Genomic DNA, 13,255 nt, shown 5'->3' with positions numbered 1-13,255 from the left:
CACTCCTACTCTTTGCTTCCTGTCTGCCAACCAGTTCTCTATCCACATCAATACTGAACCCCCAATACCGCGTGCTTTAAGTTTGTATACTAATCTCTTATGTGGGACCTTGTCGAATGCCTTCTGAAAGTCCAGATATAACACATCCACTGGTTCTCCCTTATCCACTCTTCTAGTTACATCCTCGAAAAATTCTATAAGACTCGTCAGACATGATTTACCTTTCATAAATCCATGCTGACTTTGTCCAATGATTTCGCCACTTTCCAAATGTGCTGCTATCCCATCTTTAATAACTGATTCTAGCTGTTTCCCCACTACCGACGTTAGACTAACTGGTCTGTAATTCCCCGTTTTCTCTCTCCCTCCCTTTTTAAAAAGTGGGGTTACATTAGCTACCCTCCAATCCTCAGGAACTACTCCAGAATCTAAAGAGTTTTGAAAAATTATTTTAGCTGTGTGCTTGTTCATATGTAGAGAGTCTGTTACTGAATATGGAGTTAGTTATTGTCAAGTCAAGAGTGTTTTATGGTTGTATGTCCCAGATAGAAGGAATGGTGATATTTCAGGTCGAGACCAATGTCCCCTCTAATATTTAGTAGTTTGTGTACGGGGAAATCTTGTATGGTGCAATTTTTATGCTGTATTGCCATATTTTAATGTAATACAAATATCAGATTTGTAGAAATATGAATCAATTAATGAAGTTATGTGTTCAGTTAAGATGTTATCCTATACTTTGAAGTTTGAACTCATTTGTTCAGTTTGTTGTACAATTAAATAACATATCAATGAGTATTTGTTCCACTCCCCCTCTCTCCTCCACCTCTCCCCTTCCCTTTCCCCATGCCCTCTCCACCCATCTCTCCCTTTCTCAGTCCGCTCCCTCCCTACCTCCCTCTCCCTCCTCTACAAGGTCCAGTCCCGTCTATTTACTCAGCGGGACTGGCAGCATCAGGTTATTAAACTTGGCTCGGACAAAACTCTGAACATTAATAACCCATTATCTGTTATTTTGCACTTTATCAGTTTATATATTCATGTGTGTACATATTTATACAATATGGTCTATGGACACACTAATCTGTATCGTAGTCATGCCTACTATGTCCTGTTGTGCTGAAGCAAAGCAAGAATTTCATTGTCCTATCAGGGACACGTGACAATAAACTCTCTTAAATCTTGAATCTTGAAGCACCTCTGGAGAGACGAAATAGGTGACTTTTCTGGTCGAGACCCTTCTGCAGACTGACAGTCTGGGGAAAGGGAAATGAGAGAAATAGACAGTGATGTAGAGATATAGAACAACCTGGTTCACCAACGCAATTTTCCACCACTCACTGATAGCCCCCAACTGCTTTTTTTCCCCCCTCCTCTCCCCTCCCTCTCTAGAAATTGTGGGTGCATTGGTGATCATTTTCCAATCTATATTACTGAAACTAAGAACTTGACAGCTTTCTGACTTTCTGTTTCGTGGTTTCGAAAGAACGCCGCCACTTACGCCATCATTTGGACACCTCGCTCAATCCCCCTCCGCCGGATTGGACTGGAGGATTTTTCCCATCGATGAAAAATCAGAGAGTTCTTAATGTTTTAAAAAATGTCGCCATTCTCTCTGCTGCCCTCGCTGGCGGCAGGGGGGAGGGACTATAAAACCCAGAAATGTCGTGCCTCACTGACTCTGCGAGACAGAGAAAGCGAGAGGCTCACGGCTCTCTGAGCTACGAATAACACTGAACGCACGTCTACTCGACGGTGAGTCCCCTCGATGCGGTTGTAAAGTGTTTGCCAACTTGGCTTGGCTTTTAAAGACTTCAGAAAATGTGTTGGCTGTTTGCAAAGTGTTTGCCAAATTGGCTTGGCTATTAAAGACTCTTCAGAAAATGTGTTGGCTGTTTGAAAAGTGTTTGCCAAATTGGCTTGGCTTCAAAGACTTCAGACAATGTGTTGGTGGCTTGCAAAGTGTTTGCCAAATTGGCTTGGCTATTAAAGACTCCTCAGAAAATGTGTTGGCTGTGTCCAAAGTGTTTGCCAAATTGGCTGCCTTGGTTTTTAAAATTGTTGCAACAGTTTTCAGATGTATACAGCGTGAATAAGCGTAAATATATTGGAGCTAATTCGGTGAATTCTGCTTAGTGGCAAGATAACGCCGATGACGTAATTTCCGGTTAGCGGCAAGATGGCGCTGAGTGCATCATTTCCAGTTCGTGGCAAGATGGCGCTGTCTGCAGAATGCACAGATTGAGGACGCCGTTGAATAATTCAAGAGAGCTGACTGCTCTGTCTATGTGGGTTTGTTGGACGTTATTTAAAGCACGTTTTTGCTTCAGCAGCAGCCTCTACGGGAGGCTTTAAACGTTTGAATCATTTGGTTTACACACTGTATGTTTCCCACGTTCTGAAGTTACTTGGCATTTTAGTATTGGATTTTTGTGAGTGTGTGTGTGTGTGTGTGTGTGTGTGTGTGTGTGTGTGTGTGTGTGTGTGTGTGTGTGTGTGTGTGTGTGTGTGTGTGTGTGTGTGTGTGTGTGTGTGTGTGTGTGTGCGTGAGTGTGAGTGTGCGTGTGTGTGTGCGTGTTTGGGTGTGTGTGAGATGGAGGGTGTGTATGTGTACGTGAGATGGGGTGTCTATATGTATGTGAGATGGAGTGTGTGTGTGGGTGGGAGTGTGTGTGTGTAATGGAGGGTGTGTGTGTGTGTGTGTGCATGTGTGTGTGTGTGTGTGTGTGCGTGTGTGCGTGTGTGTGTGTGTGTGTGCATGTGTGCGTGTGTGCGTGCGTGTCTTTGTGTCTGTGTGTCTGTGTGTGTGTGTGTGTGTGTGTGTGTGTGTGTGTGTGTGTGTGTGTGTGTGTGTGTGTGTGTGTGTGTATGTGTGAGCCCACAAGCCATGAGTCAACTGAGCTGCCAGCCGTGAGTGATTGAGTGAACTGCCAGCCCACCAGGCCTGAGTGACTGAGTTGCCAGCCCACCAGGCCTGAGTGACTGAGTTGCCAGCCCACCAGGCCTGAGTGACTGATCTACCAGCCCTAGAATCCATTCGGCCCATAATCTCCATACCAGCCCTCTGGAAACCAGTCCATTTGGCCCACAACATGCATACTATCGCTCCAGAAAGACCCCCCCCCCCCCCCCCCCCCCCTTAGTCTGTTTATTACTAAATCTCTCATCTTGTTTCTATATGTGTGTGCCTGTTTGTACCTATAATTGCACAAAAACAGTACACGATATAGGTACAATTTTTGCACCACCTTATTCACCATTGTTCTGTGATGTGCAAAAAGTAATTTTGTTCCGATTGATGCCATATTTTGCAAGTTATTTACGTTTAAAACAAAAAATAACACTTAAAGAAACCTGTCTGCCGCTCATCAGTGATCCACCCCACAATGACATCACAATGGGATCCCATTTTTTGGAGGGAGGAAGGGAGTGTGTAGGAGGAAAACGGGGAATAATATATAATGCATTCGTGACCAGGAGCTAAATGTTGAAACATGGCATGACTAAATTGCAGAACTATAGCAACTTGCGAGGCTAAATTGCAGAACTATAGCAACTTGCGAGGCTCAAGTTAGTCTCTGATAGATCAAGGGTGGTAATATCTGGACACAGGACTGGGAACTGATATGAGAATAGGGAAGTGGCACAAGATTCAAGGGAGCATATTGTCATGTCCCAGATAGGACAATGAAATTATTTATTTGCTTCAGCACAACAGAATAGCTGTAAATTATCCTCTTTTGTTGGGCTGCTGGCAAAATGTCATGTTGGCCTTTATAACAAGAGGAGATGCGTATAGGAGCAAAGAGGTCCTTCTGCAGTTGATAAGGCCCTAGTGAGACCATACCTGGGGTATTGTGTGCAGTTTTGGTCCCCTAATTTGAGGAAGGACATTCTTGCTATTGAGGGAGTGCAGCATAGGTTTACAAGGTTAATTCCCGGGATGGCGGGACTGTCATATGCTGAGAGATTGGAGCGGTTGGGATTTTATACTCTGGAGTTTAGAACGATGAGAGGGGATCATATTGAAACATATAAGACTGTTAAGGGTTTGGACACGCTAGAGGCAGGAAACAAGTTCCCGATGTTGGAGGAGTCCAGAACCAGGGGCCACAGTTTAAGAATAAGGGGTAAGCCATTTAGAACGGTGACGAGGAAACACATTTTCTCACTGAGAGTGGTGAGTCTGTGGAATTCTCTGCCTCAGAGGGCGGTAGAGGCCAGTTCTCTGGATGCTTTGAGGAGAGAGCTAGGTAGGGCTCTTAAAAATAGCGGAGTCAGGGGATATGGGGAGAAGGCAGGAACGGGGTACTGATTGGGGATAATCAGCCGTGATCACAGTGAATGGCGGTGCTGGCTCGAAGGGCCGAATGACCTACTCCTGCGCCTATTATCTATTGTCTATTGTTTTGTATTTCTTCAAGATCTTTGTTAGCTAAAATCACTCGCTCACATTTTCCTTGTATGTCTTTACCTACATGGCCAGGAACCTTACGAATATCGTCAGTTACCTGTTGAAAACCTGCAAGTTATTCGCTAAAGTTTCGTCACGTTTCTCAAGGGCAGTGTTAGCTTGTGGGAAGTTTGCAAAATTGGAAGCAATAGATAGATTTTGGAGAAGACTGAAGCAACTGGCAGCGGAAGGAATGAACGAAGGACCGACAATGGGGTCCCTGGTTTGACCCCGGTAGTGGAAATGTTCTTGTAATTAGCACGTTAATAATAACATTAATATTAATGTGTTAACATAGAAAACAACATTGTAATCACGATACCACTAGAGAAGATAGCACGATCTTTTAACAAAATGGCAAAAAAAAGGCTGATTTAGGTACTCGATCGTGAAAAATGCATCATCTTGGTGAAATTATCAAAAAAGGCATGAAAATGCACATGGCATTTATGGCAAATCGTGGGTCTAGCAATTACTGTTACATTATCATCTCTTCCAGTAATTCATGTTTTCTTGTAGTCATCACAAATTTGGTCTTTTGCTTGACTCCTCCCCTCTATATCTGTAAGACCATTCCATAGTCACAAGGGATTTTCAATAAAGGCTCAGAGTGCTGGCGTAACTCGGCGAGTCGGGCAGCATCTCTGGAGAACATCTCTCTTGCCCTCGAAACACAACTGTTCAAATCCAAAGATGAATTGCCTTGTTGTCCTGGTAGCCGGTCTCATTCTCAGTGCCTCTCCAGGTAAGGAAATATAACTATTTTGTTGTCCTCTAGTTTAACTGTGGAAAGGCAGTTTAGATTCTCAAGTGGGATTGGAATTCTGGGTTAAACATTTAGAACATAGAAACATAGAAAATAGGTGCAGGAGTAGGCCATTCGGCCCTTCGAGCCTGCACCGCCATTCAATATGATCATCATGGCTGATCATCCAACTCAGTATCCTGTTCCTGCCTTCTCTCCATACCCCCTGATCCCTTTAGCCACAAGGGCCACATCTAACTCCCTCTTAAATATAGCCAATGAACTGGCCTCAACTACCTTCTGCGGCAGAGAATTCCAGAGATTCACCACTCACTGTGTGAAAAAAGTTTTCCTCATCTCGGTCCTACAACATTTCCCCCTTATCCTTAAACTGTGACCCCTTGTTCTGGACTTCCCCAACATCGGGAACAATCTTCCTGCATCTAGCCTGTCCAACCCCTTAAGAATTTTGTAAGTTTCTATAAGATCCCCCCTCAATCTTCTAAACTCTAGCGAGTACAAACCGAGTCTATCCAGTCTTTCTTCATATGAAAATCCTGACATCCCAGGAATCAGTCTGGTGAACCTTCTCTGTACTCCCTCTATGGCAAGAATGCCTTTCCTCAGATTAGGAGACCAAAACTGTACGCAATACTCCAGGTGTAGTCTCACCAAGACACTGTACAACTGCAGTAGAACCTCCCTGCTCCTATACTCAAATCCTTTTGCTATGAATGCTAACATACCATTCGCCTTCTTCACTGCCTGCTGCACCTGCATGCCTACTTTTAATGACTGGTGTACCATGACACCCAGGTCTCGTTGCATCTCCCCCTTTCCTAATCGGCCACCATTCAGATAATAATCTACTTTCCTGTTTTTGCCACCAAAGTGGATAACCTCACATTTATACACATTATACTGCATCTGCCATGCATTTGCCCACTCACCCAGCCTATCCAAGTCACCTTGTAGCCTCCTACCATCCTCCTCACAGCTAACACTGCCCCCCAGCTTCATGTCATCCGCAAACTTGGAGATGTTGCATTCAATTCCCTCGTCCAAATCATTAATATATATCGTAAATAGCTGGGGTCCCAGAACTGAGCCTTGCGGTACCCCACTAGTCACTGCCTGCCATTGTGAAAAGGACCCGTTCACTCCTACTCTTTGCTTCCTGTCTGCCAACCAGTTCTCTATCCACATCAATACTGAACCCCCAATACTGCGTGCTTTAAGTTTGTATACTAATCTCTTATGTGGGACCTTGTCGAATGCCTTCTGAAAGTCCAGATATAACACATCCACTGGTTCTCCCTTATCCACTCTTCTAGTTACATCCTCGAAAAATTCTATAAGATTCGTCAGACATGATTTACCTTTCATAAATCCATGCTGACTTTGTCCAATGATTTCGCCACTTTCCAAATGTGCTGTTATCCCATCTTTAATAACTGATTCTAGCTGTTTCCCCACTACCGACGTTAGACTAACTGGTCTGTAATTCCCCGTTTTCTCTCTCCCTCCCTTTTTAAAAAGTGGGGTTACATTAGCTACCCTCCAATCCTCAGGAACTACTCCAGAATCTAAAGAGTTTTGAAAAATTATTTTAGCTGTGTGCTTGTTCATATGTAGAGAGTCTGTTACTGAATATGGAGTTAGTTATTGTCAAGTCAAGAGTGTTTTATGGTTGTATGTCCCAGATAGAAGGAATGGTGATATTTCAGGTCGAGACCAATGTCCCCTCTAATATTTAGTAGTTTGTGTACGGGGAAATCTTGTATGGTGCAATTTTTATGCTGCATTGCCATGTTTTAATGTAATACAAATATCAGATTTGTAGAAATATGAATCAATTAATGAAGTTATGTGTTCAGTTATGATGTTATCCTATACTTTGAAGTTTGAACTCATTTGTTCAGTTTGTTGTACAATTAAATAAAATATCAATGAGTATTTGTTCCACTCCCCCTCTCTCCTCCACCTCTCCCCTTCCCTTTCCCCATGCCCTCTCCACCCATCTCTCCCTTTCTCAGTCCGCTCCCTCCCTACCTCCCTCTCCCTCCTCTACAAGGTCCAGTCCCGTCTATTTACTCAGCGGGACTGGCAGCATCAGGTTATTAAACTTGGCTCGGACAAAACTCTGAACATTAATAACCCATTATCTGTTATTTTGCACTTTATCAGTTTATTTATTCATGTGTGTACATATTTATACAATGGTCTATGGACACAATAATCTGTATCGTAGTCATGCCTGCTTTGTTCTGTTGTGCTGAAGCAAAGCAAGAATTTCATTGTCCTATCAGGGACACGTGACAATAAACTCTCTTAAATCTTGAATCTTGAAGCACCTCTGGAGAGACGAAATAGGTGACTTTTCTGGTCGAGACCCTTCTGCAGACTGACAGTCTGGGGAAAGGGAAATGAGAGAAATAGACGGTGATGTAGAGAGATATAGAACAAACTGGTTCACCAACGCAATTTTCCACCACTCACTGATAGCCCCCAACTGCTTTTTTCCCCCCTCCTCTCCCCTCCCTCTCCTTTCCCCTACCCTCAGTAACTCCCTCCCTCCATAACCCCTTTCCCCTCCCTATCGCCCTTGATGTCATTCTGAGGTAGAAACTGCTGTGTTCTTTTATTTTATGTAAATAAGAACCCACTTTGAGGTAATTGTGGGTGGATCACTGCTGGTGGGCAGACAGGTGGTTTAAAGTGAGTTTTTAAAGTTTTCAACGTGAATAGCTTGTAAACGATGGCATCAATCTGAACAAAACTTATTTTTCACCTCACAGGACAATGGTCAGTGAGGTGGTGCAAAGATTGTACTGCTATTGTATACCGTTTTTGTGCAAATATACGTACACTCCGGGCAAACAAACAAGATGAGAGCTTTAGTAATGCACTGGACCAAGTGAGACCCGTTGGGTCTTGTTACTCCAACGCAATAATCCACCACTCACCCGTTCCCCCAGGGATCAAGGAAAGAGCGTTCACATCACGGCTCTGTTTCCACTAAATCTTTCCACCACCACGCACAAGAAGCGACCAGACAGACACCATTGTATGCAGATGCCGAGAAATGTGCTCAGCTCTGCCTGAACAACTTCTAATCTTGTGTGGAGACTCAATATGAAGAACACGTTCTCCCAACGCAACCCCTTTCCACCACTCACCCGTTCCCCCAACGTAACCCGTTCCCCCAACGCAATATCCCACCGCTCACCCATAGCCCCCAACTGCGCATGCTCGGCTCATTTTCCCTCAACCCCCAACACTCCCCCCCTCCTCTTCACCCCTCCCTCTTCTCTCCTCCTCCCTTCCCCAACTCCCTCCTCCTCCTCACAACAATGTAAGAAATCTCTCGTTGCACTGGATGGAACACCGTTGATTGGCAGCTGAGATCCCAATATGGCCATATGTGGACCTATCTATAATCTGTACATCTCTGTTGATGGCGCGTACCTGTGGCAATATTTTGCCAGCAGCCCAACAGAAGAGGATAATTTACAGCTACAATCAACTTACCTGGATCAGAAAAACGGTAGAAATTGGCAATATATATATTCAATGGTATATGGACACACTGATCTATTCTGTATTTATTTATGCCTACTATATTCTGTTGTGCTGAAGAAAAGAAATAATTTAATTGTTCTATCTGGGACACATGACAATAAGCTCCCTTGAATCTTGAATCTTGTGCCACTTCCCTATTCTTGTATCAGTTCCCAATCCTGTATCCAGATATTACCACTCTTGATCTTGGTTTATACTCTCTAGAATTTAGGAGATTGAGAGGGGATCTTATAGAAACTTATAAAATTCTTAAGGGGTTGGACAGGCTAGATGCAGGAAGATTGCTCCCGATGTTGGGGAAGTCCAGGACAAGGGGTCACAGCTTAAGGATAAGGGGAAAATCCTTTAAAATCGAGATGAGAAGAACGTTTTTCACACAGAGAGTGGTGAATCTCTGGAACTCTCTGCCGCAGAGGGTAGTCGAGGCCAGTTCATTGGTTATATTTAAGAGGGAGTTAGATGTGGCCCTTGTGGCTAAGGGGATCAGAGGGTATGGAGAGAAGGCAGGTACGGGATACTGAGTTAGATGATCAGCCATGATCATATTGAATGGCGGTGCAGGCTCGAAGGGCCGAATGGCCTACTCCTGCACCTAATTTCTATGTTTCTATGATCTATCGGAGACTAACTTGAGCCTCGCAAGTCTCTATAGTTCTGCAATTTAGTCATGCCATGTTTCAACATTTAGCTCCTGGTCACGAATGCATTAAATATTATTCCCCTTTTCCTACTTCACGCTCCCTCCCTCCAAAAAATGTGATCCCATTGTGATGTAATTGTGGGGTGGAACACTGAGGAGCGGCAGACAGGTTTCTTTAAGTGTTTTTTGTTGTTGTTTTAAACGTGAATAACTTGCAAAATATGGCATCAATCGGAACAAAATGATTTTTTTGCACCTCAGAACAATCGTGAATAAGCGGGTGCAATTATTGTACCTATATCGTGTACTGTTTTTGTGCACAATTATATGTACAAACAGGCACACAAATATAGAAACAAGATGAGAGGTTTAGTAATAAACAAGACTGTGGGGGGTGGGTCTTTATGGAGCGATAGTATGGGCGGTGTGGGCCGGTTTCCAGAGTGCTAGTATGGAGATTGTGGGCTGAATGGATTCTAGGGCGGGTAGGTCAGTCACTCATGCTTAGTGGGCTGGCAGCTCAGTTACTCAAGCCTGGTGGGCTGGCAGCTCAGTTACTCAGGCATGGTGGGCTGGCAGCTCAGTCACAGGCCTGGTACACTGGCAGCTCAGTAACTCAAGCCTGATGGACTGGCAGTTCAGTCACTCACGGCTGGCAACTCAGTTGATTCATAACTGGTGGGTTCACACACAGACACCATCCATCACACACACACACACTCACACCCACACACACACACACTCCATCTCACACACACACACAATCCATCCCACACACACACAGCCACACACACACCCTCCATCTCACACACACCCAAACACACACACACTCACACACACACACATTCACAATCCATCACACACACATACTGACGGCCACACACACACAGCCACCCTCCATCTCACACATACACACACTCACAGCCACACAGACATTCTCCATTTCACACACACACACTCACATACCCACTCACTCACACACACACAAACTAACACACAACATATATATGACAGTAAAGTGGTGCCATTTTTTTTGCGTTATTGTGTACCGTTTTGGCATAGTTCCGTGATCACAATTACGCAGACACAAACGCACGCACACATAGAAACAAACAAGATGAGCGTTTTAGTTATATATAGATACTAGACCAGTGGGACCCGTTGGGCCCCATTCCCCCAATGCAATATTCCGCCACTAATCCATTCCCCCAACGCAACCGTTCCTCCAATTCAATATTCCACCACTCACTCATAGCCCTCAACTGCGCTGAGGCGGCTCATTTCCCCTTCTCCCCAGCATTCCCTCCCCTCCTCTTAACCCATCCTCTTCCTTCCCCTCTCCTCCTCTCCTCCTCCATGCCCTCATTAACCTCTCCCTCCTTTCCCATACCCTCAGTCACTTCCTCCATCCCTCCATAACCCCTCTCCCCTCCATATCCCCTTCTCTCCATTTATCTCCCTGCTCCCCCACTCCTCTTCCATCCCACTCCTCCACTAAACATAACATTTGAATAACATTTCTACTCCTCCCCTCCCCCTCCCTCTCCTCTCACTCAATCTCCTTTCCCCTACCCTCAGTCGGCGCTCCCCGGAGACAATCAACCGGCCCCACTCATGGGGGTTGGCATTGCAGCTCCCTGGAGCCAATCAACGGATTGTTGCACCGGCACTCAACTCCCACCCATCCCACCTCCCCGCAATGAAAATGTCGATTTATTTTGTAAGTGAAACCTCTCCCCAATTCCACCACATCCACAATCAAAGCCATGATGTTGTTTTTAAATGAATCCTCCCCCCAGGAATTTGATTAAAACCGAATTTTAAATGATCTCACTCTCTCCCTACCCTCCTTGAGGTGGGAGCTGCTGGAACACTGCTCAGGGGCAGGTTATGTAAATGAGATCACTGTCACTGCCACAGCTGATTCTTTGTCAAACTGGATTTTGTAATGTTACAAATGTGAATAACTTGTAAAATATTACATCAATCTGATAGAAATTTGATAAAAAAAAACACACCACAAAACAATTCTGAGTAAGATGGTCCAAAATTGTTGCGTTATTGTTAATAATTTTGGTGTGAGTTCAGGGTCTCACTCACACGCAGACATCCAAACAGACAAGATGAGAGTTATTAGTAGTAAATAGATTGACGATAGATGAATGAAAGATTTGCAAAAAAGTAAAGGTGATAGAGGAAACGGGCCATTGTTAGCTGTGAGCTGGGAGAGAACGAGTTACAGACAATGAGACTCAACTAGATGACTTTCAAGCCGTACAACCACTTGGGTGGGCGAGGGTTTCGACCTAAACATTACCTGTACCTCTTCTCCAGAGAGGCTTCCTGACCCGCTGTTACTCCAGCATTTTGTGTCAGTATTGTTCTATGTTCATTGAAAGGAGTTGCTTGTTTTCAGAGCAGCAGCAGAACGATCTACAGGTGTCTCTCACACAACCTCCTCTGTTTTGTTCTCAAATGCACAGGTAACTCTTTGCAGTGTTACTCCTGCGGTAAACCACCAGGAAAATGCGCGGATGAACCTGTTAGTTGCAATCCGACGTCGGAAGTATGCTTTCGTGGGGTTTGGAAGACTGGTAAGTAAGAACCAATTTGAGATGCGCACCTCTAGTTTAGAGATACAGCACGGAAACATACCCCCACCACCCTTTGTGTGAAAAGGTTACCCCTCAGATTCCTATTAAATATTTTCCCCCTTCACCTTAAACCTGTTCTCAATTCATCTACCCTGCGCAAGAGGTTCTGTGCAGCTACCCAATCTATTCCTCTCATGAATTGTACACCTCTATAGGATCACCCCTCATCCTCCTGCGCTCCATGGAATAGAGACCCAGCCTACTCAACCTCTCCCTGTAGTTCACACCCTCTAGTCCTGGCAACATCCTCGTAAAGATGTTATGACTGTACGATTCTGTGAATAAAGAGCTGATTTACTCATAGAAATGGCAAAACTCAGTGGCATTCACACAAAGGATGGTGGGTGTATGGAACAAGCTGTCGGAGGAAGTAGTCGAGTCTGGGACTATCGCAACATTTAAGAAACAGTGAGACAGGTACATGGATTCGACAGGTTTGGGGGATGTGGACCAAACGCAGGCAGGTGGGACTAGAGCAGCTGGTATGGGCAAGTTGGGCTGAAGGGCCTGTATCCACGCTGAATCACTCTAAAATGGGTCATGAACTATGAACACAGAAATTATTTAACTGTCAATTCTGTTTTTCCAGGTGGTATGACGTTTCACGAATCTGGATGTAGTCACATTGTTGCTTGTAATATCGAACAAACTGTTGATGGTGTCTCTGTCTCTACCCACTGTTGTAATACTGACCTCTGCAATGCGAGTGATCAAGTTAAATTATCTCTTCTGCTGTTCCCTGCTCTGGTCTCAGTCTGGTTTACAATATGTATGTGAAGCAAGTGCACAATAATAACACAGTGCAATCTTGTAGGTGCTTTTTGTCTGAAGATCAGGGATAATGAGTCATAACACTTGATTTCCAAGAGATGAGCTACTTAATCTAACAGATGTGCAAATTCTTTTCATTTCAAAATCAGTAACCCTCATCCACAATGCTTGATATTTGCAATATTTTAATAATCTGTATAATAATAATAGTAATCACATAACTTGTAGTTTGTACCATTACTCTGTTCATCTGTTGCCGCATCTCACTAAAGTACTGATTTTCAATTAAAAAGTTGAGCGTAATTCTTTCTTTCATCATTTCCAGGAGCAGGATCAAGCCATTCGGCCCATCAAGACTACTCCATCCTTCAATCATGGCTGATCTATCTTTCCCTCTCAACCCCATTTCC

General features: G+C 44.3%; 1 protein-coding gene across 1 annotated transcript; it reads left to right on the top strand.

Moving 5' to 3' along the window:
• Nucleotides 1–5,034: 5,034 nt before the first annotated feature.
• Nucleotides 5,035–13,137, top strand: LOC129716517 (CD59 glycoprotein-like). The gene is made up of 3 exons (XM_055666371.1): nt 5,035–5,198; nt 11,904–12,014; nt 12,664–13,137. The coding sequence occupies exons 1-3, from the start codon at nt 5,147–5,149 to the stop codon at nt 12,849–12,851; spliced, it is 351 nt and encodes a 116-aa protein (XP_055522346.1). The 5' UTR covers nt 5,035–5,146; the 3' UTR covers nt 12,852–13,137.
• Nucleotides 13,138–13,255: the final 118 nt, after the last annotated feature.

Source organism: Leucoraja erinacea, unplaced genomic scaffold (genome assembly GCF_028641065.1).
Source record: "Leucoraja erinacea ecotype New England unplaced genomic scaffold, Leri_hhj_1 Leri_253S, whole genome shotgun sequence".
NCBI lineage: Eukaryota > Metazoa > Chordata > Chondrichthyes > Rajiformes > Rajidae > Leucoraja > Leucoraja erinaceus.
This window is presented reverse-complemented; position numbering and strand designations above follow the sequence as displayed.

Bases quoted from the DNA above. Each gene is read 5' to 3' on its own strand.
- LOC129716517 (XM_055666371.1), top strand. From the start codon at position 5,147: ATGAATTGCCTTGTTGTCCTGGTAGCCGGTCTCATTCTCAGTGCCTCT. The intron at 5,199-11,903 runs GTAAGGAAATAT...TCAAATGCACAG, and splicing joins CATTCTCAGTGCCTCTCCAG to GTAACTCTTTGCAGTGTTAC. The intron at 12,015-12,663 runs GTAAGTAAGAAC...CTGTTTTTCCAG, and splicing joins TCGTGGGGTTTGGAAGACTG to GTGGTATGACGTTTCACGAA.